We start from the raw sequence: 25,104 nt of genomic DNA, 5'->3' as shown, positions 1-25,104 counted from the left end.
GAACCCATCTTTAGGGAATTCCCAGCACTCTCACCTAAAGCCTTTGAGAAGTCCTGTATCATGCAACTCATTTAGATTTCATGCAGAATTTGCATAAATTGCTGCAGCTTCTCAGTTCAGTTTAATTTGATCCCCACCTCCCTTTCTTGAAGTTCTATAGGTAGAGTCAGGGGTTCTCAGAACCTTACCTCCACTTCTCTGATCATTGTTCGAGGAAAGAAAAAAAAGGGGAAAGAGGTGAGAACCAAGGAGGCTGAGGAGATGAGCAGCCCGAGCCACCAAGCTCCAATCCACCGGGGGTCTCCGGGGCTCAGGTTAACTGCAGCTGGAGAGAAAGCAAAGGGAACAAATGTTTTCTGGATGAATACGGAATCTCACTTAACTGGAATGAGGGCCTCTGATCAAGGGAACTTTCCTCCCATGATAGAGAAGAGATAAGCCATGAGCTAGAACCTGGGTCAAGACAACATTCCCTCTCCAGGCCATCTGGTCTCCAGAGCATAGCGGCCACTCTGCATAAAGGAGAGCATCAGAGAATCCCCAGGCTGAAGGAATCAGAACCTTGGCCTCACCTTATTTTATTCCAAACCCCTGGTAGGAATAATAGCAAAGGAGGCTGCATCCATTCTCCTCTAACCAATCAGAACACTGAGGACCAGAGAAATCAACCTTGCCCTGGTGCAAGGTTAAGGCTAGTGAGTGCCATTTGATTGCTCAATTTTAACCATTCTTAACCACTGAGTACTACTGCTTCCCAACTTTATTGACCCTAAGAAAGGAGTCCCCATAGTCCTTAGGAGGAGCCTGAAGGAACAACCATCATCAGAGTGGGCTCCTTAGCCTCCAAAGGAAATGGTTTTCCTGGCAGGTCTCCCATCTGCATCTGAGAGTCTGCCATTGTGTTTCTCTTTGTAAAGAAACTACAGGGGCATAGAGGGAAGGAGAAGGTAGCAGTATGGCCCTCAGCCAAACAATGACAGACATCTCTAGGCACTGTCCCTGGTACTGAGAGCTCAGCTGCTAGTCTTTTGGGGCAATAAGAGGCAAGAATCAACTCAGGAAGTGCCAGTAAAAGGGCAAAGATGGCTTGACCCTGAGGCAGAAAGCTCCCCCTAGCTTTTCCCCATCATGTGAAGTCAAGGCAGGAGATACCGCAAGGAAGGCATCACGGTCTGATGGTCCCCAGGAACAGGAGTCTGTGGACTCTGGCAGCATGGCAGGTTTAATGCCTGTCTACATTCTTTGTGAGATGGGCAGACCCTGATCTGTGTGTGAAGAACTGTTGAGAGCATTATTCCTGAGGGTCTGGCTCAGACCTGCCTTCCAGCCATATCTTCTGGCTGGCAGGAACTTTATGTATCACCCTCACACCCCCTACACATTCCACCTTTTGGCTTTGTCCACGAGTTTTTCTCCACCTGGAGGGCCTTCCCTCCCAGTACTACCTGCAGAAATCCCACCCATCAGTGGGGCTTGACGCAGACATCAGCTGCCTGAGAAGCCCTCCCTGCCCACCTCAGAAAGTAGCACTGTCTCCTGCCTGCTTGGAGCTTCCAAAGCACTTCGCCCGCCCCTCTGTTATAGTGCTGGCCCTCCCTGCCTTGTGGGAGGCTGGGTGCCATGGAACAAGCTTACAAAGTCAAGGAGCCCTCGCAGGATTCATCATGGGGCTGGCTCCATGAATGGTTAACTCAGTGCTTGTGCCCTGGTCTATGGATTGTATTTTCTCTTTCTAAGATACACAGTGATTTAGTCCATACCATTTTGTGAAGAACAAGAGCTCACACCTGTGAACCTCTTAATATATATCAGGCATGTGCTAATCCTTACAACGACTCTATTTTACTATCACTAGCCCCATCTTACAGATGAGAAAACTGAGGCACAGAAAGATAAAGACACTTGCTAGAGAGCACTCAGCCAGTGAGAAGTGGAATCAGCATTAGACACAGGTTGTCTACTACCAATGCCCACAGAGTTAAACACGATGTTATACCCTTCTGGATGTGACTCATAATCCATGTGTATATTTTGTGTACTGCTTGGTTTTTTTCCCCTCAAAACAGCTCTTATCAGATCTTTTTTTTTTTAAAACAATCAAAACCATCTTAGAATCAAAGAACCATAACACTATTTTTTTTTTTTTTTTGGAGAGAGAGAGAGACTGAGCACGAGTGGGAGGAAGGGCAGAAAGAAAGAAGGAGACACAGAATCCAAAGCAGGCTCCAGGCTCTGAGCTGTGAGCACACAACCAGACGCGGGGCTCAAACCCACGAACCATGAAATCATGACCTGAGCTGAACTGACTGAGCCACCCAGGTGCCACCCCCATAAAACTATTTTTAATACCACCACCAAGACGGGCAGCTGTGTTAGCAACACCTGAGGCCCTGCTCCAGGTCTCAAGGTGTCCTGTGACAAACTTCTTGAGGACAGAAAGTGTGTTTTCCAGCCCAGCCTGGGAAGAGGAGGTGTGCTGTCTGCTTCTGGCTGGCTGTCTGAGGCTCTGCAGGAGTGAATGAGTGAGTGAAAGAGGAGTCCTGAGCATCTGGAGTTGAAGTTTCATTTTTTCCTCGACTGTCTGGGGCTTGGGAGGCTGCTTCGTGGAACCGGTGATGGAATGGGCATCCTCGCCCACACTCACCTGTGTCCACTCTGCCGTAGTCCACGAAGATCTGCAGCATGACGGAGCCCAGCAGGTACCCGAAAGCCGGTCCGAATACAGAGATGGCAAATAAGATGGCTGGAAACGGGAGCAGAGAAAGGAGGCTGAGGAGACTGAAAGGGTACCAGGTTCTTTCCCTAGCTGAGGGATTCCTGAGATGTCAGGAATCTGTCCCCTGGCCCTGACAAGTCCACACTGAAGGCATTTCCCATAGACAAGACCAGAATCCCTCAAGGATGCGCACAACCAAAACTGTTTCTCCTCCAGCCAGCTGCCAGAGAGATCCACTTGCCGAGAGGAAAAGCCTCCTCAGCATTTAAAGTTTGCTGCTGGGGGTGCTGGTGGGTGAAGCTTCCTGCAAATGCAGGAGCTGTGGGGCCACCAAGTGGGTGGGTGTGCCCTGTCTGCTTTGGCATGTGGGCCCTGAGAATGCTCAATGTGCCGTGCTCTAAGGGAAGGACGGGGCTGTCAGATGGTCATCTGTTATCTGCTTTGCTTTTGCTTCTTTGAAGCCAAACTGCCCCTAAGTGGACGGTTTGAGAAGACATGTGTACCCCGGCCCGTGCCTGGAGGACAGGACAATAACATTAAGGGGCTGATAAAGGAGCTGCCGTGTGCCCAGCATGCGGCTCAGTGGTTATATACATTACTTATGTAATCCCACAGCTGCCCAGTGCACAGATACTATTGGCCCTGTTCTGTAGGTGAGGAACCTGGGGCCCTGGGGCCCAGCCACCTGCCCAGGATCACACATCTGGTAGATTAACAGAGCTGGCCTTCAAACCAGATCTATTTGCTCCCCAAAGCTCTGCCCTCATTTGCTGTGTTGTGGCACAAAGAGGGTTAGGCCTCAATTCAGTCCCTCAGGGCCTGAAGGAGTGCCACATCAGGACTGGGCCCCTCCCCACAGCCTTCCTCAAGCTTGTGACTCACAGATGTACAGGGGTGAGTTGTTGGGCTCAGAGAAGTCATCCACGTAGGAGATCCCGAATGGCTGAATGGGAACCGTCCCAACGCCTGCCAGCAGCTGGGCGACCACCATGAGACCCCACATGCTGCTGGTCTCCTTCCGGGAGTCCCGGGCGGTGCTGTGGCACTTACTGGGGGGCAGGTCCTGCCAGTGCTTCTGACAGAGCTCAGCTTGGAAGCGGCTGCTGTTCCCTGCAATGAGAGAGCATGCCGGTTACCACCACCCCAGTCTCCGGGTTCCACCAGCCGGCCTCTGAGGCTGGCCTTTCTCCCAGGCCTTTTGAGAGTGAGTGGAGGTGACAGAAAGGTGAGTGTGGGCTTCCTGTCCTGCAAGCAGCCCTTCCTAGGTGGAAGAGGACACTATCCACTCATGGGGAACCATTCTTTGTCCTCTATGGGTAACAGGCAGGGAGCTGTGCATGGAGACCAATGCCATAATTCCTGGAGGAATCCCCCAGTTGCAAAAGGGGGATCCAGGATCAAACCCCAGGCTTACCAGCCTGAAGTGCTTTGTGCTCAGCCTCAGGCCTGGGGTCCCCAGGGTGTGGCTCTCTTTAGCAGGACAAAGGTTATTCTGTCTCACAGAAGACAGTGTCACCCCCACCTTGGATGTGTCCCTCCTGTGTCATGACTCCTGGAGCCTGATTCCTGGATAAGCCTGGCACTGTGTCATACTGGAGAGCCTTTTGCCAAAGGCATTTAATGTCCTTACCAAACATGGGCAGCAATCAAGAATCATACGACTTGGGAAGCTGGAAAGGACTTTGAGACCTTCTAGTTCAATCTCTCCTCTTACAAATGGGGAGCCAAGACTGCACACCCAGGAGCCAGGCTGCACCTTAGACCCTTCTGTGAGGCCCCCAGAAACTTCCAGTGGGCACCATGCTGCCTGTGGCTGTGGGGACCTGGTCAGGCTGGACTGCCATCTCATGCCCACACCAACCAGTAAGCACTGTCAGCTCTCCAAGGCCTTGAGAGCTCTTGAGGACTCCCTTCCCATAAGATCCCTTCTTTACTTACCTTGTCCAGGCCAATGGAAACCACTGAAGTCACCAATCTTGCTCTACTAACATGATTTCCTCTAATTCCCATTTGGGATGCTCCCAGAGAGGGTATAGCCCTGATCTTTGTGGGCCTCAAAGCCTTACAGAGAGGAAATATGAAGGCTGTGGACCAGATCTGCCCCTCATGCTTTGCCCAGGGCTGCTCTGGATGGTGGGGCTAGGGAGGTTCTGCCCTCCTCATTGCCCTCTCTCTTCCCCCAGGCACAACATGCTCTGTACAGCCTGGCCCCGCCCTCACCTGTCCTCTACGCTGGTGTTTGTATAGGACACACTTGAAAACTGCTGGCCTGCAGGGTTCCCCCATCAAACAGGGAGTCCTGTCCCAGGAACAGCAAGGGACGGCAAGATGTCTTCTTGTCAGGGCCATCCAGACAGGGAGAAAGCTTGGATGCTAAGTCATGAAAAGACTACTGGACCAAATTTCATTCGTCCTCAGTTGTTCAGTTATTTGGCCAATAGTGAGTATGGGCAGACACACCACTCAGGTGAGGACAAGAAGGTGACTGAGACAGGCATAGGTTCTGCCCTTACAAATTCTCCAGCCTTTTGTGGTACACAGATCATTGAAGGAGCACCCACAATAGTGCCTGATCCAATCAAAACCCAATGAGATATCTTTGCACACTCATCAGAATGGTCATTGTGTGTGTGTGTGTGTGTGTGTGTGTGTGTGTGTGTGTATAAACCAAAACAGAAAACATCAAGTATTGGGTAAAGATGTGGAAAAGTTAAGGCCCTTGTACGTTGCTGGAAGGAATGTAAAATGGTGCAGCCATATGGAAAACAGTATGGCAGTTCCTCAAAAAATTTAAAAATATAACTACCAGGGGCCCCTGGGTGGTTCAGTTGGTTAAGCATCCGATTCTTGATTTTAGCTCAGGTCATGATCTTGCTGTCTGTGGAATCGAGCCTTGTGTCAGGCTCTGCCCTGGCAGTGCAGAGCCTGCTTGGGATACTCTCTCTTCCTCTCTCTTTGCCCCTCCCCTGATCACACTCTCTTTCAAAATAAATAAATAAACTTTAAAAAAATACAACCACCATATGATTTAGCATTTACATTTTTGGGTATATACTCAAAAGAATTTAGAGCAGGACTTGAACATTATACCAGCCTTCATAACAGAGTTATTCACAATAGCCAAAATGTAGAAATAATCAATGTGTCCATCAATGGATGAATGGATAAATAAAATGTGATATAGACACACAACGGAATATCACTGAGCCTTAAAAAGGAAAGGAATTCTGACACGTGCTGCATACACAATGGAAGACCCCTGAAGACATTATGTGAACTAAAATAAGCCAGGCACAGAAGTACAAACATCGCATGACTCCACTTATATGAAGCAACTAGAATAGACAGATTCATAGAGGCAGAAAGTAGAATGTTGGTTACCAGGGGCCAGGGGCAAGGGGGAATGGGGAGTTGGTGTTTAATGAGGACAGCTTCAGTTGGGAAAGATGAAAAGTTCTGGAGATGGATGGTGTTGACAGTGGTACAATAGTGAAAATGTACTTAATGCTGTTGAACTGTACGTTTAAAAATGGTTAGAATGGTAAATGTTATGAGATTATATATATATATATATATATATATATATATATATATGTATCTCCACAATAAATAATATAGCTTGGTCGACATGAGTTGGGAGAGAACAGAAGGCACGTAGGAGGAGCACCATACCAAGTGTTGGTTGGGAGAGGGTTTGGGAAAAGATTCCTGGGGAAGATGGCCCTGAACTAAGAGGAAGCAAAGGGAGTAGACAAAGATTGGTAGTGAGGAGGACTGAGAAGCAGCTTGTGGCGGGGCTCAGAGATGTGGGTAACACGCTCCATGGCACAAAATGAAGTTCAGGGTGGTCAGCATGCAAGTATACTCAGGGTGAGGCATGGCTGCTTCTGGAGGGCTTGTGTGTGCTGGGAAGGGGCATGGATTGTTTCCTAAGGAAAGTTCCAGAAGATCATGAGTGGTGGTAATGCAACGAACACACTGGAGGGATTAAGACCAGTTTGCAAGGCCCCTGTGTAGGGAGTGGAATTGACCTGGTAAAGAGATATTTCAGTGGCAAAATAGGTAAGGCTGTGCATTCCAGGAGGGGCAGGGGGTGCTGGCCGCTCTGTGGTTATGTAGATGGTGACGCACAGCCCAGAGGCATATGTGAGACACAGGCCAGGCTGGCTGCAGGAGTGCAGGTGTGTGACAAATGAAGGACTGGAGAAGTATTTTTTTCAAGAGTTGTAGTTCTTGGAGTGCCTGGGTGGCTCAGTCGGTTGAGCATCCAACTTTGGCTCAAGTCATGATCTCACAGTTCGTGAGTCTGAACCCATGTCGGGCTCTGTGCTGACAGCTCAGAGCCTGGAAACTGCTTCATATTCTGTGTCTCCTTCTCTCCCTGCCCCTCCCCTGCTTGCTCTCTTTCAAAAATAATGAACACTAAAATATTTTTTTAAAAGTTATACTTCTTTATTTCTCTGATTCTTGTTATTTTACTACATTCACATTTAATAGAACACTGTTGCTGTCTTGGCTGGCAGAATTATTTTTTTGTGGGACATTTCATGGTCATCGAAGATCGTAAAAACGTTGACTGGCTTATTAAGTCTTCACATGGCACCTTGCATGCTACACCAGTGCCACAAAAATACTCACGAAATTTCACCTAATGAAATGTCCAGGAGGCGAAAACGATCTGGGGATCATTTGTTATTATTAACTTCTAAAGTATCAGATTATATGTCAGGAACTGCCTTTATTAAAAATGTGTATTTAAAAAATATAACCAGTTGGCCCCAACTCCAAGTCTACAGAATTCCTCTTTGGCTCTTCTGCATTCCAAATCGATTGAATATCTCCTAACAAACTCTCTTTTCCTTCTGCCAGTCCTGAATGGGGCCAAATCCACCCTGGCGCAGGCTGTGACTCATGCAAAATTCACCTGCAGAGGGCAAGGATTCCTTCACCAGGGAGCAGTGCCCTGAGGGAAACAGCAGCTGGCTGTCCTGGAGGCAGCGAGACCTGGAGCCAGGAGGAACAGGGCACCGCAGTGGGTAGGACCCACTGCTCCCTGGCTTGATGTAGGCACAGGTGTTTATGTCAGAGACAGACATAGTGTGAGCTTCCCAAGAACTCATGCCTGGGACTTTCTGCAGTGGGTAGTCATGGCCAGCTTGCTCTGGTGAGAGCAGAGTCTTCCAGAATTTAGACCAGTAGGCTTTTCTCTTAAAAACCTAGAGGACAGGGGTTGGTGAATCCAAGGGCTGGAAGAAGGGGGAGGAAAAGACCTTGTATCAGAAGACTTTGGCACAACTGGGAGTGGTGGGGGAGCTCGGCTTTCTTCACCTCACTGCATCCCTCTCCTCCCTAGAGTGGATTTCTCAGCTTCTTTCAGGAGCTCAGGCCCATGTGAAGGAGAGAGAGCAACCTCTCCCCATTTCGCAAGCATTCCAGCAAAGGGCCTATACCCAGTTACTCTCCATTGACTTATGGAAGCACGTCACCCTCCTCTTCCAGTGTTGCTAGCTCCAATCTTCCCACCGTGTCAAATCCGGTGGTAAGGTCAGAAAAATGCCTGCCTCTTCCAGTCACCGCAGACTCCAGAGGCTGCCTGCCCACCCAAGGTCACTTTCCTCCATCTTGGAGGGCCCTGGGAAAGGGAGGGAGGGGAGTCTTCATTAGAGGGATGTCAGTCTGTTTCTCATCTTCCCTGAGGCAGACTTCTGGAAGGCTCAAGTTCATCAGAACACATTCTTTTCCCACAAGACACCAGAAGTCTGGCTGTGCCAGTTTTCACAGGGCTGTGAAATGCTAACTAGAAACAGGCTGGGACCTCTCCCCTCCTCCAGCTACCCCAGCACAACCCCAGCTGCACGTGAGTCAACCCTCTGACTCATTTCACAATATAAATGCAGAGTTTCAGTTCTAATTTCTAGACCTCTCAGTGGGTTTGGAAAGATAGGGGACTGTGGGAAGAAGGTCCATTTCCCCAGAATGGAACCCATAAAGACAGGGCAAATCTGGGCAGACCTAGGTCTAGCCACTCCATTGTTCAAGCACACACGTTCCAGGTGTGGCCAGCCTGAGGTCAGGCTCCCAAGCACATAAAGATCTGAAACTGGGTCCAAGAGAGAAGCCTAGAAGGGTCAAGCAACACAGGAAGGCCATGGCAAATGGGGCTTTCCTTTGATCATTTCATCATTCTGGTAGAGGAAAGAGAGAGTTCTTCTGGGAAACAGCAAACAGAACAGCAGCAGTGAGTCCTCCTTCAAGTCATTTCCTTGAAAGCCACACATTACCTCCCTGCTCAGAAGATGGCGTGGCTTTGGGTGAGTAGAGTCAAGTGAGGAGGAGGTTAGCAAGACCCAAGTCTCAGATGCAATCCATAAGAGAATAATAGGGAAAGGTAGGAAGGTGCTTCCAGAGAGTTTTCTGGAAACATGGCCAAGGTGCAAGCCCTCAGACTATCAGCAAACTCCTGGAACCTCATTCAGAATGTTCCACTCTGAAGGACCTATTTCCCCATCCTCCTAAATTCAGCTACTCAAGTTCATCCCGAAACTCTGGCAACACCCACCATCAGGCCTGGAACAGACTGTCCCAAACCTGGTCCATGATTCGAGATCTCAAAGTGGTTTGCAAAGTGGGTTGTTCACACGTCAGAAGTGATTAGATTCTCAGTGGAGTTCTCAAAGCCATATTAATCTGTAAATACCCCTGTAGTAATATGTGGTCTATTCCCATTAGACTGACTTTCATTTTGGGAAACTAGGAGAACATATTCTTCTGCACCAGCAGAAAACAAAAGAGTTAGGGTTGACAGCCTGAGTCACATCATGGGGCAATGGAAGGAATTCACATTTTGGAGCCAGATAAACTAAGTTCAAATCTTGGTTCCACTGCTCACTGGTTGGGGGACCTCTCAGAACCTCAACGTCTTCATCTTCAAAATAGATATAATAATACCTACCTTGTAATGTTATATTAGGATTAAAAATAATGAGTATATATCATAACCTGGGACATAGGGATCACATAAAATCAATTTTCATCCAAAGGGGTCAGAAGCTATAAGAAATTTAAAGGGAAAAGGGAGATGGCAGAACTCTGGGGACAGGCAATAATGCCCAAGTTTCTAAGAACTTGGGGACTGGGTCTAGAAACCAGAGACAAGTAAGATCAGTGCTGATCACTGGCAGTGGATAGACTGTAATAAAGGAGCTGCTTGGAAGGTTTCCTCTCTGTGAAGGAAAAGAGAGCTTGAGGGAGGAAAAGGAGAATATTCTTGTGTTCTGCTCTCAGACTGAGTTTCCAAAACTAGTTCTGAGGCTGAGGCTGGGCACCCCTTCCCACACAGCCACCCTGGCACTAAAGGGGCCCTGGGGAAAATGCCTACTTGTACTGAGGAGGCCATGCGACCAATGAGCTGCATTGAAAGGGCAGGTCTACTGCATATTATATTGCAGGCAAGGGGCTTACCCCACCCATACCTTTGCCCCTGCACCCTGAGGAATTGCCACCAGGCCAAGGAAGGAGGCATCACCTGGCTTGGCTTGTCATCAAAACTGTTTCTTAGTGGATAGGAGGGAAGGAAAACATACCTCAATGAGCAGGATGGTGGCTCAAAGTCATTTAATTTTAATTCTGGAAGAGATGTGCACTTACTATGCACCCTCCAACTGGGAATGAAGCAGAACTTATTATTCACAGATTTATTCAGTAGGCTGATGAGGAGCTCTTTGGAAAAAAAAAAAGTGATTAGCTGAGCCAACATGAGTTCATCAAGAGTCAGCCATGCCAAACCAACCTCATTTCCTTTGTTAGTGGGGCTCCCAGACCAGCAGGAAGTTGTAACATGGTGTTACTTGACTAGAGGAAGCCTTTTGACAAAGCCTGTCATAATATCCTGGTAGACAAGATGCGGACACGTGGCTGGAGAGTCCTCTGGGGAGAACTGGCCCGAAGCATGCCCAGGGCAGGCATCAATGGGCCAGTGTGACCCAGAAGATGGTGGCCCTAACTGCCCACAACTCAACACTGTTGTCATGGCCTGGGGTGAAAGCAGGAACAGCTGACAAATTGTGAATGACACAAAGCTGGGAAGAATGGTTAACAAGACAGTCCAAAGCCTGAAAGCTCAAAATTAGGTCTGAGGGTATAAAGTGGGGCTGCAACCAAAGAGAACAAATCTAATAGAGTCAGTTTGGGCTGTTATACCAAAGTGTCATAGACTGGGTGGCTTGTAAATAACAGACATTTATTACAGTTCTGGAAGCTGGCAGTCTGCGATCAGGGAGTCAGCACAGATATGTTCTAACAAGAGCTTCTTCTGGGTGGCAGACTGCTGACTTCTATGTCCTCGCAAGGCAGAAAGAGAGTGAGGGAGTTCTCTGATGTCTTATAAGCACTCTGGTCCCATTCATGAGGGCACGACCCTTGTGACCTAATCACCTCCCAAAGGCGCCACCTCCTAACGCCATCATGTTGGTCCTGACTTCTCTTTGCTGTTCTCCCCTGTTAGATCTGAGCCTCACATCATTTCTGATGGTGGCCAATCTGAGCTCTGAACCCTGAAAATTCCTCTTGTCCCTGAGAGAAAGAAACTGCTCTTGCTGGTTTCCTGCCTCCTAGTGGGTAGCACACTGCCCAAACGTGCCTGGTGATTCCCATTTCAAGCCTTTGGGCCACAGGAGGTGTCTGGGTACCGCCAGAAGTTCTGCTCTACCAGGTGTGGCAAGAAGAGCAGAAAGTTCTTCCCTGTGTCCCCCAGGGATCCTCAGGGAGCCCCAGGCCTCCTGCAGGAGAGATCAATGGTTTCTTCAAACCATATACTCCAGCAGGACAGGGGCCTGCACTCTTTCTGTGGGGCTACCTCTCACTCCCTAACAGTTTTCCTGGGGTGCCCAAAGCCAGTAGAATTGTAACCAGCCTTTCTTTTCTACTCCATGTGCTGACTCTCCCAAGGAGACCCTCCAAGCCCCCCACCGCATCTAAGGGATCCTGCAGAAGTGACTCTCCCCTGGAGCAGGATGCAGGATACAACTTGCAGGATACAGCTCACCCGGCCCCAAGCACGGCTGCCACCCCAGCCTCATTCCTGAATGGGGGAAATGACTAAACAAGCCCTGAGGGCCTGACAGGGAGGGGGAGCCAAGCTCAGGTCCCTACTCAGACCTCAGCCGGAGACCCAGGAGAACAGGGGGTCTCATTTCCAGTCTGGCCAAGGTTGGGGGCGGGAATTGTGGCTTGCCCACAAAACAGATGGGAAGAAAGCCTGACAGAGTCGACTACTCTCATATCAACTGCTTGGGCCTTTAGAGAGACCATGGTGCTATTGCCATGGAGATGACCCATTGGCTCCTTCCCCTAATGTCCAACACTGCAGCTTAGCATTCTCTATCACTTCTCCACAGTGGTTTCTATTCTTTCCTGCACTCCGCAGTAAAGAATGTTCCACATCAAATCTCATTAGTTTTTGTTGGGCTCATCCGTTTGGGGCTGTTTTTTCCTCAGTTGATTTAATAACCCCCATGTGTCTTGTGATTTCTCCCCTCTTGTTGTTTTCTCTTTCTTTTCAGGTTAAATAGATCCAACTGCGCCAACTGCCCACCCACTCATGCCCCCCAACACACACACACACACACACACACACACACACTTACACCTCCCTCCATATGCCCCCCACCTCCACATCCCCTCCAACCCCTGCCACACTCACTTTTCCCTCTCACGTATATCCCCATCTCCACCCCCCACATATCCACACTGTTCCCCTACACCCTCCAAACACCTCCCCCACCTTTCTTCCCTTGCATATGGCTCCACCCCCACCTTTCCCATCTTCAAATACATCCACCTCCCCTCCACACCAGTACACCTCAACTCCCTACACATAAAACACCTCCCTCCCCTCCACACCTATACACAATTACCCCACAAACACACTCATACTTCCCGTCTACCCCGCACAGCTTCTGAGCATACCCATCTCATACCACAGCTGGGTGTTCCCCCACTGAACACCCCTAAGCTGGTCTGCCATGAGCAGCTCTCCCAGCGGAAGGGCGCTGCATGGCTCCCACCATTCAGTGGAGTGCATTCTGCTCTGGGGGTTGGGGAGCTCATTCTAAGCCTTGCTTATCATCCACTGAGCAAGGGGCACAGTCACTCAGGGCCCAGAGGCTTCCCCTCCCTACACCTCCTTCCCATCCTCCTTCTCAGGGATGAATGAGCCTGGGTGAGGGGCTGGCACATTTATGAATAAAGGACTAGAAAATGACTCTTCCCTTTCTTTTCTTGACTGCTCCAAAAATACAATCCAACCCCCACCTCTTATCTTACAGGAAACTCCTTGCCTGTGTGCATCCATTGTCTGTGTAGGGGCCCACTTCCCTCTGGACTTGGCCCAGGAGCCTTCAGAGGTTACACCTCGTCCTGCCAGACTCTGGTTTCCGAAGACTCCTCTCTTATCTCCTGAGAGAATTGGTGTCACATTGGCCTGTTTCCCATCTACCGAAACGTTGCTGCGCCTTCCAGAAGTGGTCTTGGAGGTTTGGCTGGGTAGCTAGTCTTTTCTCTAAAGGCGCCAGGGCACATTTCCGGACCCCTCTGACATTTAGAAAATCTAAACATTCATAAATGTCTGCCTGGCCTTTTTAAAATTAGCAATTAGTTGTTAAAGGTCTCCATGATTTCCACAATGTTCAGCCCCTCTTTTTTTTTTTTTCCTAAAATACATAGTTACTCTTCATTTCCCATGTTCATTTCTGGAGTAGCTTTGCTCCAAGGAGACGAAATCAGCAATCAGGACATAATAGGTCTGGGGGTCATTACTCATGAGTAACAAATTTCAAATGTCACAACAAGGGCAGGCCAAGAAAAATGTGCTGGACAGCTAACATAGGCCAGGCACTTTACCTATACTATCTTGTGTTGATTTTGCCCCCAGGACACCCTGAAAGTGAAGGTATTATGGGTTCTATTTTACGGATAAGGAAACCGAGGTTCAGAAAGTTAAAGTAGGAGCTTGGCAAGTAGATGGCTTAGCCATTTAAATGTTGAAGTCCGTGCTCTCTCCATAATACCAGGCTGCTCTAACTGAGGGTCTGGGAAGAGAGCAGAAAAGCAGCCTAAGCTTCAACTAAGAGGAATCCTACTGACTCACATATGGAGGACGCAGCAGGGACTAGGTTGAGGGACAAGCCCTGCTCTGAGCCAGAGCAGAAGACCTACAGTGAGGACCGGGGGGAAGCTGCCTTCGAAGCCCCCAGGACAACAGGCCCATCAGTCATGAGCTGTGAGACTCTGCTCACCACAGGAAGCAGGGCCTCCCCTCATTTGGGACCCTAGTTTAACCAGCATAATACATATCTTGTCCCCACCAAATTCTGAGCATGCATCTTCCCAGCCCTTGAAGCCCTGTGAGCGAGGGTCCATTTCATGTAGGGAGGAACTGAGCCTCAGAGCTGTGGAGGAGGTTGCCTGGGCCGCACTGTGAGGGAGTGTCAAATCCCGAGGACTGCCTGACTCCAGAACACCACTCAGGGTGGTGCATTTAATAAAATTCATTTGTTCCTGATCGCCTTGCATAATTCAAAACTAAAGTTCCCATAGGAATGCATTTGAAATAGGAGTCGCATTTCAAACTTTTCCCATGAAGTAAGACTTTCTGAATATTTTCATTTGCACATTTTAGCACAGCACCAGCCCATGCTGCACTGGAGCCCAGCACACAGCCCCTGATAGATCCTATGGATGTGGCTCCTGAGCCAACGTCCTCCTCATCCCACCTCCTGGCACTGGGAAGATGCCCTGAAGGTGGCTCTGCCCAAGCACTTCCAGCTGCTGCTCTGAACCCAGCCAGAGTAAGGGAGACTGCTGGCCTCACCATCACAGATAGAATTTACACACACAAAATGAGCAACGACAAAGAAAAAGTTTCCTCTACTGGCCTGCGATTCCTCCCCACAGGCTGAGAGGCAAGCTGTGGTCCCTGTCCCCATGCCCTTCAGTCCCCTCTCACTGGAGTTTGGCTAAGAGCACTGAGGTCAAGGAGGGAATGCCAGAGTGAACTCTGAGCAGGGAAGATCTTGGTGGGCTGAACCCCAGCCAATGGACCATCCTTAACAAGGAGCAGAGTGACTGCTTTCAGAGGCCCGCCTGTCTCTAACCACCCTCTGTGGTGGCTTCTCTGTGTGAAGGAAATGCCACTGGTATGTGGCCCAGGCTGCAGGCAGCCAACCCACCAACCCATGGTGTGTGGTGCCTGGCAGGAAGCCCTCCCATCAGTCTGGCCCCTGCGCCCAGGCTCCCTTGCTGATTTCATCAACCCAGTCCTCATGCTGGTGGGGAAGGGCAGGGACACTGGGTCTGGAGTGGGCTTGGCACACAGCTCCTTGGGAGGGTGGCCAGGAACGCCTGACTCTCCTTCAGAGCTGGCCTCAAACCCCTTGTCTAGACTGAGGAGGAGAAAGAGCATGGTAGAACCCCTAGATTTGGTTCTGTCTTCCTCCTGGACCTACTTGAAGGATTCACTCCCTACACAGTCCAAATAGACACAAGGCCACAATGTGTTCATGATAAAAGATTAGTTCGCTGGTGATTTATGTAGAAATCTAAAATATTCCCATGATCAGAACCCAACAGACATCTCATCACTAGATGCTATTATTCCTGTTCCATTCTTTTTCCAATCCAGCCACCTGTCTCTCTCTACCATAGGTCTCACAACCTATAAAGGAATCCCTTCTATCATTCTAAGTGATTCACCTCTCGAATCTGACCTTCACATATAACAACAACAAAAAAGCCTGGTATTTAAGCAAACAGAAATCAGTTGTCCCTTGGCCTGTTTTCTGATGGTTCATTTATCCTCAGACATCTTCAATTCCAATACAGCGGGCCAAGGATGAGCATTTGTGGATTGGCCTCTCACTGCTGTTCATCACAAAACCACTGTCCCTTCTTACATCCCTGAAAAGAAGTGCAAGTTTATCCCAAGCCAATAAATTATCATAAAATTAGCACCAAAGCAGGGTTGTTCCTGGTGTGCCAAGTGAATACAAATGCAAAACCACTTTGTAAGGCTATTTCCCAACCAAGAACACACAAATTTCTTCAGAAGAAAAAAATCCCACTGCAAATGACCCCACAGCCAAACATGACAGAACACACAGGAAATAAGCCACTGTGAACAAGAACAAGCAAACACAAAAATGGGAGGATTAGCATTCCCAAAACTTCAACTAATGTTCTGAAAAAGACTATAAAATTAAAATGTTTAAAATAACTCAAGAGACCTAAATAAAAATATAAATCATAAGTAAATATCAAAAACCATGAAGATCGAGCAGATAGATTTGAGAAACTATCATAATAACTTTTGGAAGTTAGCAAAATATATAGAGCCATTAAGATATAAAATGTATACTAGGAGTTGGACATCAGATGAAGAGAGTTGGAGGGAGACTAAGTGAACAGGAAGACATATCTGAGGAAATCACAAAGGAAGCAGCTTAGATGAATAAGGCACTTGAAACTATGAAAGATGAGAGACAAGGAGAACGGGAATAAAAATATATATATTTATGGATCTTTAGAGGAAAGAACGGAGAAATAGGGCCATGCAATATGCAATATCAGGAACATTCTTGACTGAAAATTTCTCAGAATCAAAGAAAAACTTTAATCTTCAAAAGAAACAGCACATTGAACTTCAAAATAGACATGAAAAATTAACTTATGTTTAGACACTGTATGGTACACATGCAATACCACAAAAATAGAGAGAAAAATCTTAAAGACAACTAGAGAGAAAAAATGGAATTCCTACAAAGGGATGACAATTTGACTGATGGAGAAGCCCCAATGAGAGAAGCCTGAAGACAGAGGCTTTGAGGTACCTTCAAAGCACTGAGAAGAAATAACTGTGAATTTAAAATACTGCTTGCAGCTAAACTAAACTAACTAAACTACAATGTAAGAACAAGGGTAAAATTGTCATTTTTCTGACATAGATTTAGATATTTTCTCACCCATGGGTCCACCTGAAAGTAATGCTAAAGAATATATTTCAGGAAAAAGGAAATTAAATCAACAGGGGGTAGGTGAAATGCAAGAAGCAATTGTGAGCAAAGAAACCGGTAAACGTGTGGGTAAATGTGCATAAGTGCTGACTTTATAAGTAACAACAATTATAATAATAATGAGCACTGGGGGGAGGTTAAAGACAGGCAGAACTAAAGTACTGGTCAACAAAAACATGGAAGATGGAAGAGGAGACCAAGTAGTAAAACATCCTAGCAACCTTACTTTGTTCTGTTGGAAAATAGAGACATTTGTCATCTTTAGAGTTTGTTAAATCATAGGTCAGTGTGAAAATGTGAGGGTAAGGGTGAGGCATCCTGTGTTCATGGACTTGCCAACTGAGTAAACATGTCCATTATCCCCAAATTGATCTATGAATTTAATGCAATTTGAATAAAAATTCCAGAAGGATTTTTTTAGATATACACAAACTGATTATAAAATTTATATGGGAAGAAATAAGAATTGATAAAATAATTTCAAGAAAAATAAAATTGGAGGAATCACAGTACCCAATTTTAAGTCTCAAAACTATAAAACTGCCTCTTAATTATGATATAATGCTCTTCTTTATCTCTTGTTACAGTCTTTGTTTTGAAGTCTAGTTTGTCTAAGTATGGCTACTCCAGCTTTCTTTTGACGTCCATGAGCATGATAGATGGTTCTTCATCCCCTCACTTTCAATCTGCAGGTGGCTTTAGGTCTAAAATGATTCTCTTGTAGGCAGCATATTGATAGATCTTGGTTTTTTATATGTTCTGATACCTTATGTCTTTTGATTGGAGTATTTAATCCATTTACGTTGAGAGTGATTATTAAAAGATATGAATTTAGTGCCATTGTGTTACCTGTAGATTTGGTGTTTCTGGTGATGTTCTCTGATCCTTTGTAATCATTGTTGCTTTGGTTGTCTTCCCTTCCACTCAGAGAATCCCCGCCCCCTCCACTCAGAGAATCCCCACTAAACTTTCTTGCAGCGCTGGTTTAGTGGTCACAAACTCCTTTAGTTTCTGTTTGTCTGGGAAACTCTTTGTGTCTTCTTTTATTCTGTATGAACAGCCTTGTTGCATAAAGAATTCTTGGCTGCATATTTTTCCCATTCAGCACATTGAATATTTCCTGCCCCTCCTTTCTGGCCTTCCAAATTTCAGTGGACAGATCTGCTAATCTTATGTGTCTCCCCTTGTAGGTTAAGGACATTTTGTCCCCCGCTGTTTTCAAAATTCTCTCTTTATCTTTGTATTTTGCAAGTTTCACTATGATATGTCATGGTGTTAACCTGTTTTTGTTGATTTTGAGGGGAGTTCTCTATGCCTCTTGGACTTGAATGCCTGTTTCCTTTCCCAGATTAGGGAAGTTCTCAGCTATAACTTGTTCAAATAAACCTTCTGCCCCCTTTCCCCACTCTTCTTCTTCTGGGACTCCTATGATATGGATAGTGTTTTGTTTCATAGAATCACTAAGTTCTCTAAGTCTCTCATGATCTAATAATTTTCTTGTCCTCTTTTTTTCAGCTTCATGATTTTGCATAATTTTATCTTCTATATCATCTATTCTCTCCTCTGCTTCTTCAATCCTCATTGTCATTGTATTCAGTCTGTATTGCATCTCAGTTATAGCATTCTATATTTCAGCCTGACTAGTTTTTAGGTCTTTGATCTCTGCAGCAAGGGTTTCTCTGGTGTCTTCTATGTTTTGGGAAGAAGTCCCCATCTTGTTATTTTGGCTAAGTTTCTGTTGTTTGTGTGTTTTAAAAGCTTGTTATGTTTCCAGCATGTAAGAGTAATGCTATATCAAAATCCAAAGGAGAACTCAGGCAGCAATCTCTTTGACCTCGGCCACAGCAACTTCTTACTAGACATGTCACCAGAGGCAAGGAAAACAAAAGAAAACATGAACTACTGGGACTTCATCAAGATAAAAATCCTCTGCACAGTGAAGGAAACAATCAACAAAACTCAAAGGCAACTGACAGAATGGAAGAAGATATTTGCAAATGACATATCTGATAAAAGGTTAGTATCCAAAATCTATAAAGAACTTATCAAACTCAACATCCAAAAAAAACCAAAAAAAAAAAAAAAAAAAGAAAACAAACAAAACAAAAAACAAAAAACAACCCAGTAAAGAAATGGGCAGAAGACCTGAATAGACATTTTTCCAAAGAAGACATCCAGATGGCTAAGAAACACATGAAAAGATGCTCAATATCACTCATCAGGAGGGAAATACAAATCAAAACCATGATAACTACTTCACACCTCTCAGAATGGCTAAAATTAATAGCACAAGAAGCAACAGGTGGGGGTGAGGATGTAGAGAAAGGGGATGCCTCTTACACTACTGGTGGGAATGCAAACTGGTGTAGCCACTCTAGAGAACAGTATGGAGGTTTCTCAATAAACTAAAAATAGGGGCACCTAACTGGCTCAAGTGGTTAAGGGTCTGACTCTTGATTTCAGCTCAGGTCATGATCTCACAGTTCATGAGTTCTAGCCCTATATCAGGCTCTGTGCTGGCAGTGCAGAGCCTGCTTGGGATTCTTTCTCTCCTTCTCCCCCTCTCCTGCTCACATGTATGCTCTCTCTCTCTCAAAATAAATAAACATTTTTAAAAATTAAAAAAAAAAGAAACCAACTAAAAATAGAACTACCCTATGATCCAGCAATTGCACTACTAGGTATTTACTCAAAGATACAAAAATAAAGATTCAAAGGGGTACATGCACCCAATGTTTATAGCAGCATTATCAACAATAGCCAAAGTATGAAGAAAGCTGAAATGTCCACCAAGTGATGAATGAATAGAGAAGATGTGGTGTGTGTGTGTGTGTGTGTGTGTATTCCATTTGCAATGAATTGGATGGAACTAGAATGTATTATGCTAAGCAAAATAAGTCAATCAGAGAAAGATCAATATCATATGATTTCACTCATATGTGGAATTTAAGAGACAAAGCAGATGAACATATGGGAACGGGAGGAAAAAGAAAGAAAGAGAAATAGACCACAAGAGACTCTTAATGATAGAGAACAAACTGAGGGTTGTTGGAAGGAGGTGGGTGGGAGATGGGCTAGATGGGTGATGGGCATTAAGGAGGGCACTTGTGATGAGCACTGGGGGTTGAATGTAGGTGATGAATCACTTAATTCTACTTCTGAAACCAATATTGCACTGTATATTAACTAATTAAAATTTAAATAATAAATGAATAAAATGTTAACCAATACAAAAAAACTATAAAACTGCAATAATCATGACAGTGTGATAGTGGGAGAGAGCAGACACAAAAACTAATGGAAAAGAATAGAAAGTCTAGAAAAAGGCCCCCACAAATATGACCAATTGATTTTTTTTTAATGTAGGCTTCATGCCCAGCCCAGAGCCCAACACGGGGCTTGAACTCACAACCCAAGATCAAGATTTGAGCTGAGATCAAGAGTAGGGTGCTTAACTGACTGAGCCACCCAGGCCCTCCCATTGATTTTGGATAATGGTGCAAAAAATATTTAGTGGAGAAAAGACAGTCTTTTTTGACAAATGATACTAAAACAACTTAACATCCATATGCAAAAAGAAGGAAAGGATCTTATAAAAAAACTAACTCAAGTGGATCATAGATCTAAATATAAAGCTATACAATTTAAGGAAACACAGAAACACACACACACACACACACACGAGAAAATCTTTCTGATCTGGGATTAGGCAAAGAGTTCTTAAATGTGCACCAAAAGCAAGATCCATTAAAGGGAAAGAATGATAAATTGTATTTCATCAAAATGAAAAACTTTTGCTTTGCAAATGACACTGTTAAAAGAATATAAAGGAAAAGCTGAGGACTGGGAGAAAATATTTGCAAATCTGATGTCCAGTAAAGAATCTGTATTCAGAATTTATAAAGAACTCTCAAATTCAACCATAAGAAAACAAATAATTCAATTACAAAATGGGCAGAAGGCTTGAACAGACACCTCCCCCAAAAGAATACATGCCTGACAAGCACATGAAAAGATGTTCGACATCATAAACTTATATTTACCAAAAAAAAACTATATGTAAATATTTACAGCAGCTCTATTTATATTGGTGCAAACTGGAAACAATTCAAATGTCTTTCAACAGGTAAATGGATAAACTGTGGTAGAGCCATACAATGGAATACTATTAAGCCATAAAAAAGGAATGAACTGCTGATACGTGCAACAATGTAAGTGAATTTCAAATGTCTATGGTGTAGAAACAAATCTAGTTTCAAGATGTTATACGCTATATATTTCCATTTCTGTGATATTCCCAAAAGCCACAAATTATAGTGATGGAACTGGGCTAATGGTTGCAGTGGTTGGGGAGAGCATGACCATAAAGGAATAGCATGATGGGGGTGTTGGAGTGATGGGACTGCTCTGTATTCTGACTGTGGTGGTTACACAATCTATAAATGTATTCACATTTATAGAACTGCGTGTCACCCCTAACACAAAGGCAATTTTACTCTCTAATAATTTTTTTAATGTTTCAACACAAGGATAACTAATAATGTATACCTTCCAAATGAGTAGAAGAAAAAAAAATAAGACTAAAGAAATAGGACATAACAGTAGAAGGAAGAAAAGTATACAAATAAACAACGGGCTTAAGCACACCAACTACAGGAGAGTGGCCACCTCTGGGGAAGAAGTGAGGAGTCAAGAGGGTGTTAATGTCTTCTTTCTTTTTTGAAAAGGGGTATCTGGCAACCCAAGTGTCCATCAACAGGTGAGTGGATATATAAAATGTGTTGCATCCATACAAGGGCATACTATTCAGCCACAAACAAATTAAGTTCTTGATACAAGTTCAACGTGGATAAATTTTGAAAACATGATGCAAATTGAAATAAGCCACGTACAAAAGGACACATATTGTATGATTCCACTGATATGAAATATCTAGATTGGGCCAATTCATAGAGATAGAAAGCAGGTTAGAGGTAACCAGGGGCTGCAGGGAGAGAAGAATGCGGAGTTACTGCTTAATCAGTACGGAGTGTCTGCTTAGGGTTGACGAAAAAGTTTTGGAAATAGTGGTGATAGTTGCACAATACCGTGAATGTAATGAATGCCACTGAATTGTACACTTCTATCAGTTAAGATGGCGTATTTTATGTTTTATATATACTTTATCACAATTTTAAAATAACATGCCAGAACTGCTGGATTGTACACTTTAATTTTTTTTTATGTTTATTTTTGAGAGAGAGAGATAGAGTGTGAGCAGGGGAGGGACAGAGAGAGAGGGAGACATAGAATCTGAAGCAGGCTCCAGGCTCTGAGCTGTCAGCACAAAGCCCGACGCGGGGCTCAAACCCACAAACTGTGAGATCATGACCTGAGCCGAGGTCGGATGCTTAACTGACTGAGCCACCCAGGCTCCCCAAAAATAAAATAACTTTTTAAGAAAAGGGAACTCTTACTGGGCAATCGGGTGTTATTTAATTCCTCGTTCATTACTTGTGTATAATCCTCCTACATCTCTCCTTATACTACAGGGCACATCACTAAGAACCAGGGACTCCTTGTCACAGAAAGGCCACTTATCCAAGAATCGGGAGACCCGGGTCTGTCTCTCCCTAACTGACTGGTACCCTTGGGAAAGTTACTGGACAGCTTTGAGTGCCAACTTCTCATCTTAGACCTCTTCTCTCCCCTTCACAGGTGTCAAGGGGACTCCAATGAGATCACAGTGTAAGTGTGTTGTGACCTCAAGAGTGATGGATGAATGTAAAATGTTGGGAAGTTTTAAACACATGATCAAACATGCAGAAAATCCACAGATCTCATCATGGTCAATGCTTTGACCCTCCACAAGCCCATCACAGGCACTGCTCACAAGCGTCCCCACTTGTGTGCGCTGGGTCATTCCTGGCACAAAGCACAGGGAATTACAGAGAATCACAGGGGGAGGTGAGCCACCAGCTTCACGCTCTGACCTCAGCAAGCCAGGGCTGCTCCAAAGTTCTTCATGATTCCATATGTTCTCACTTTCAGATGTGCTTTGGGGAGAAACAAAACAATGAAATCCAAGGATGCTTTCTGGTGGGAGGGGACAGCATGGCCCAGAATGGTATCCACTGCCCCAGTGGCATCCCAACCAACTTTGGTGAGATGCCCACTCCTTCCTTATCCTCTTGGAGGCCACTTACCAACACTGGTCAAGGTGTACTGGTAGGGCTCTGAGAGGAAGTGTGGGAGAGTGAGGACAAAGGCACCCGAAGCTAGGAGGAGACCCCCAATGCCAATCAGCCGTGGACGGTGCACCCGGCTGCCAAAGTAGCTGACGAAGATGATGAGGATGGCGTTGCTGATCTGCAGAGAGAGCAGAGGGGCTGAGTGAGACCTGAGACTCTGTCCCTACCCACCCACAGGGAAGACCTGACTGTACCTGGTCCAGGAAAAGCAGAGAGGTGAGAGGCCGCCCAGGGTCAGCCTTGCCCAGAGACCCTCACAGAGGGTCCAGCATGCGCTCTTTCAGCTCTCCCCTATTGGCAGAAACCCTTACCAGCCTCAGCCTTCTGGACCAGACCAAGGGAAGTATCTAGAGACCATGTAAAGCTCACAGCCTAAATTTCAACCATCTTAGAACCAAATCTTTTTGGGGGCAAAGTCCAAGGGAGCCTCCAGTTCTGGCTGGCTCCTATCAAAGCACATGTTCTCTAAATGCCCTAAAGACTCTGGCTCGGTAGTCAGAAAATCACCAAGCAACGTGTGCTATCTCACTTCATCCTGGAACAACTCTCTCTTTATGACAAAAGTGGGGCTCAGAATATCAGATAACTTGCCCATGTTATGGGGTTAGGAGGTGGCTTGAGCAGGGACTACTGAATTTAAAGCACCCAGTCTTAGGTAGACTGGTCTCCTGTCTCTTGGAGCAGTGGGTTCCTGTCCCAGCACGTCTGCTACTGACCTGCCCCTGGCCCTCCTTGGGCCTACTTCCACTCCTGCTAGTGAGGGAGGAGGACCAAACCACCCCCTGAGTTCCTTCCAGGCTGCAAACATCAGTAACTCCACATTCTTGGTGCTCCCTGGAAGGTGTGGTCTCTGAGCCCCACCCTGAGCCAGGGAAGGGAACTGAAGGCTCAGCCTGGGGAGCAGGGTCTCAAATGATAAAAGGGGTGCTAGCAGATCTTCTGACTACAACTCTATCCAAAGAGATGTCCTCTGTCCCAGAATGTAAGCTCACCTGGACTGGAGGAGCCTTAAATGCCAGCACTCACAGCCCTGCCCTATCCACACCACAGTCTTCTGGCTGGAAAAGCATGCACCCCTGTCTCAGGAAATAGGGGTCAGAGTCTTGCTACATGGCTCTTGCCAAACCACCAACTGGCCAATTCTCAGTTTTCTTCTTACATGACCTCTCAGCACCATGTGATTCCAATGACCATTTCTTTCTCCCTGAAACACTTCTTTCACTGAGTTTCCAGGACACCCACCTTCTAGTTTTCTTCTCCTGGGGGCTCCTTCTCTATTTCCTTAGCTGGTTCCTCCTTGCTCTCCTGAACTCTCGACTCTGCTCTTGTCTTGGTGACCTTACCCGGACCCACGGCTTTACATGTTCTGTGTGTGCTTCTAATTCTCATAGGCTTCTTAGCACACCCAAACCTCATGTCTCAGTCAATGGCACCTGCATCCCGCCAATGCCCCAAGCAAGACACCTGAGCATCATCCCTGACTGATTTTTCACACCCATATGCAACCATCAGCACGTCCCCCTGGCTGGACCTTCAATAGCCACCTGAAAGCTGAGTGCTTCTCTCCACCTCCCTCACTACCTCCTGGTCTAAGCCACTGCCACATCCTGCCTGAACTATTGCAGCAGCCTCCTAACTGGGCCCCAGGGGGGCCACTCTTGCCTTCCTGCAGCCTATTTTCCACCTGGCAGACAGAGTGATCCTGTTGACATGTCAGACCATGCTTCCTTTGCTCAAACTCATAACAGTAAAAGGCAAAGTCTGTCCCAGAGCCTCCCGAGCCCTATGGGGCCTGCCTCCCTCTGTGTTAAGGCTCTGATGTGCTCTCCTCCATCCCCCTTCCTCCCTCGCCCCAGCTACTCTGCCTCTAGCTGTTCTAACACATGCCCTCGTCGGGCCTTTGTACTTGTTGCCCCTTCTCTTACGTGTCCACAGGGCTCCCTTGTCATCTAACCTACTTTAGACCTCTGCTCAGATGGAAATGTCTCATTAAGGTCTTCTCTGAAAAATAAGGGAGTGGCGCTGGGTGAAAGGGGTGAAGGTGCTCAAAAGGTACAAACTTCTAGTTATAAAATAAGTAAGTACTGGGATG

At 46.1% G+C, this 25,104-nt stretch overlaps 1 protein-coding gene across 1 annotated transcript in view; it reads right to left on the bottom strand.

Annotated features, from left to right (window-relative positions):
• SLCO2A1 (solute carrier organic anion transporter family member 2A1) overlaps positions 1-25,104 on the bottom strand; it is an 82,251-nt gene that overhangs the window by 17,244 nt on the left and 39,903 nt on the right. Inside the window, exons 3-6 of the mRNA XM_042956718.1 lie at positions 22,968-23,130; positions 3,599-3,826; positions 2,645-2,743; positions 189-325 (exon numbers count right to left, since the gene is read on the bottom strand). Of these exons, the coding sequence (XP_042812652.1) occupies positions 189-325; positions 2,645-2,743; positions 3,599-3,826; positions 22,968-23,130 (627 nt within the window). The remainder of the gene's footprint in view (positions 1-188; positions 326-2,644; positions 2,744-3,598; positions 3,827-22,967; positions 23,131-25,104) is intronic.

This window comes from Panthera tigris, chromosome C2, assembly GCF_018350195.1.
Source record: "Panthera tigris isolate Pti1 chromosome C2, P.tigris_Pti1_mat1.1, whole genome shotgun sequence".
NCBI classification, from domain to species: Eukaryota; Metazoa; Chordata; class Mammalia; order Carnivora; family Felidae; genus Panthera; species Panthera tigris.
This window is presented reverse-complemented; position numbering and strand designations above follow the sequence as displayed.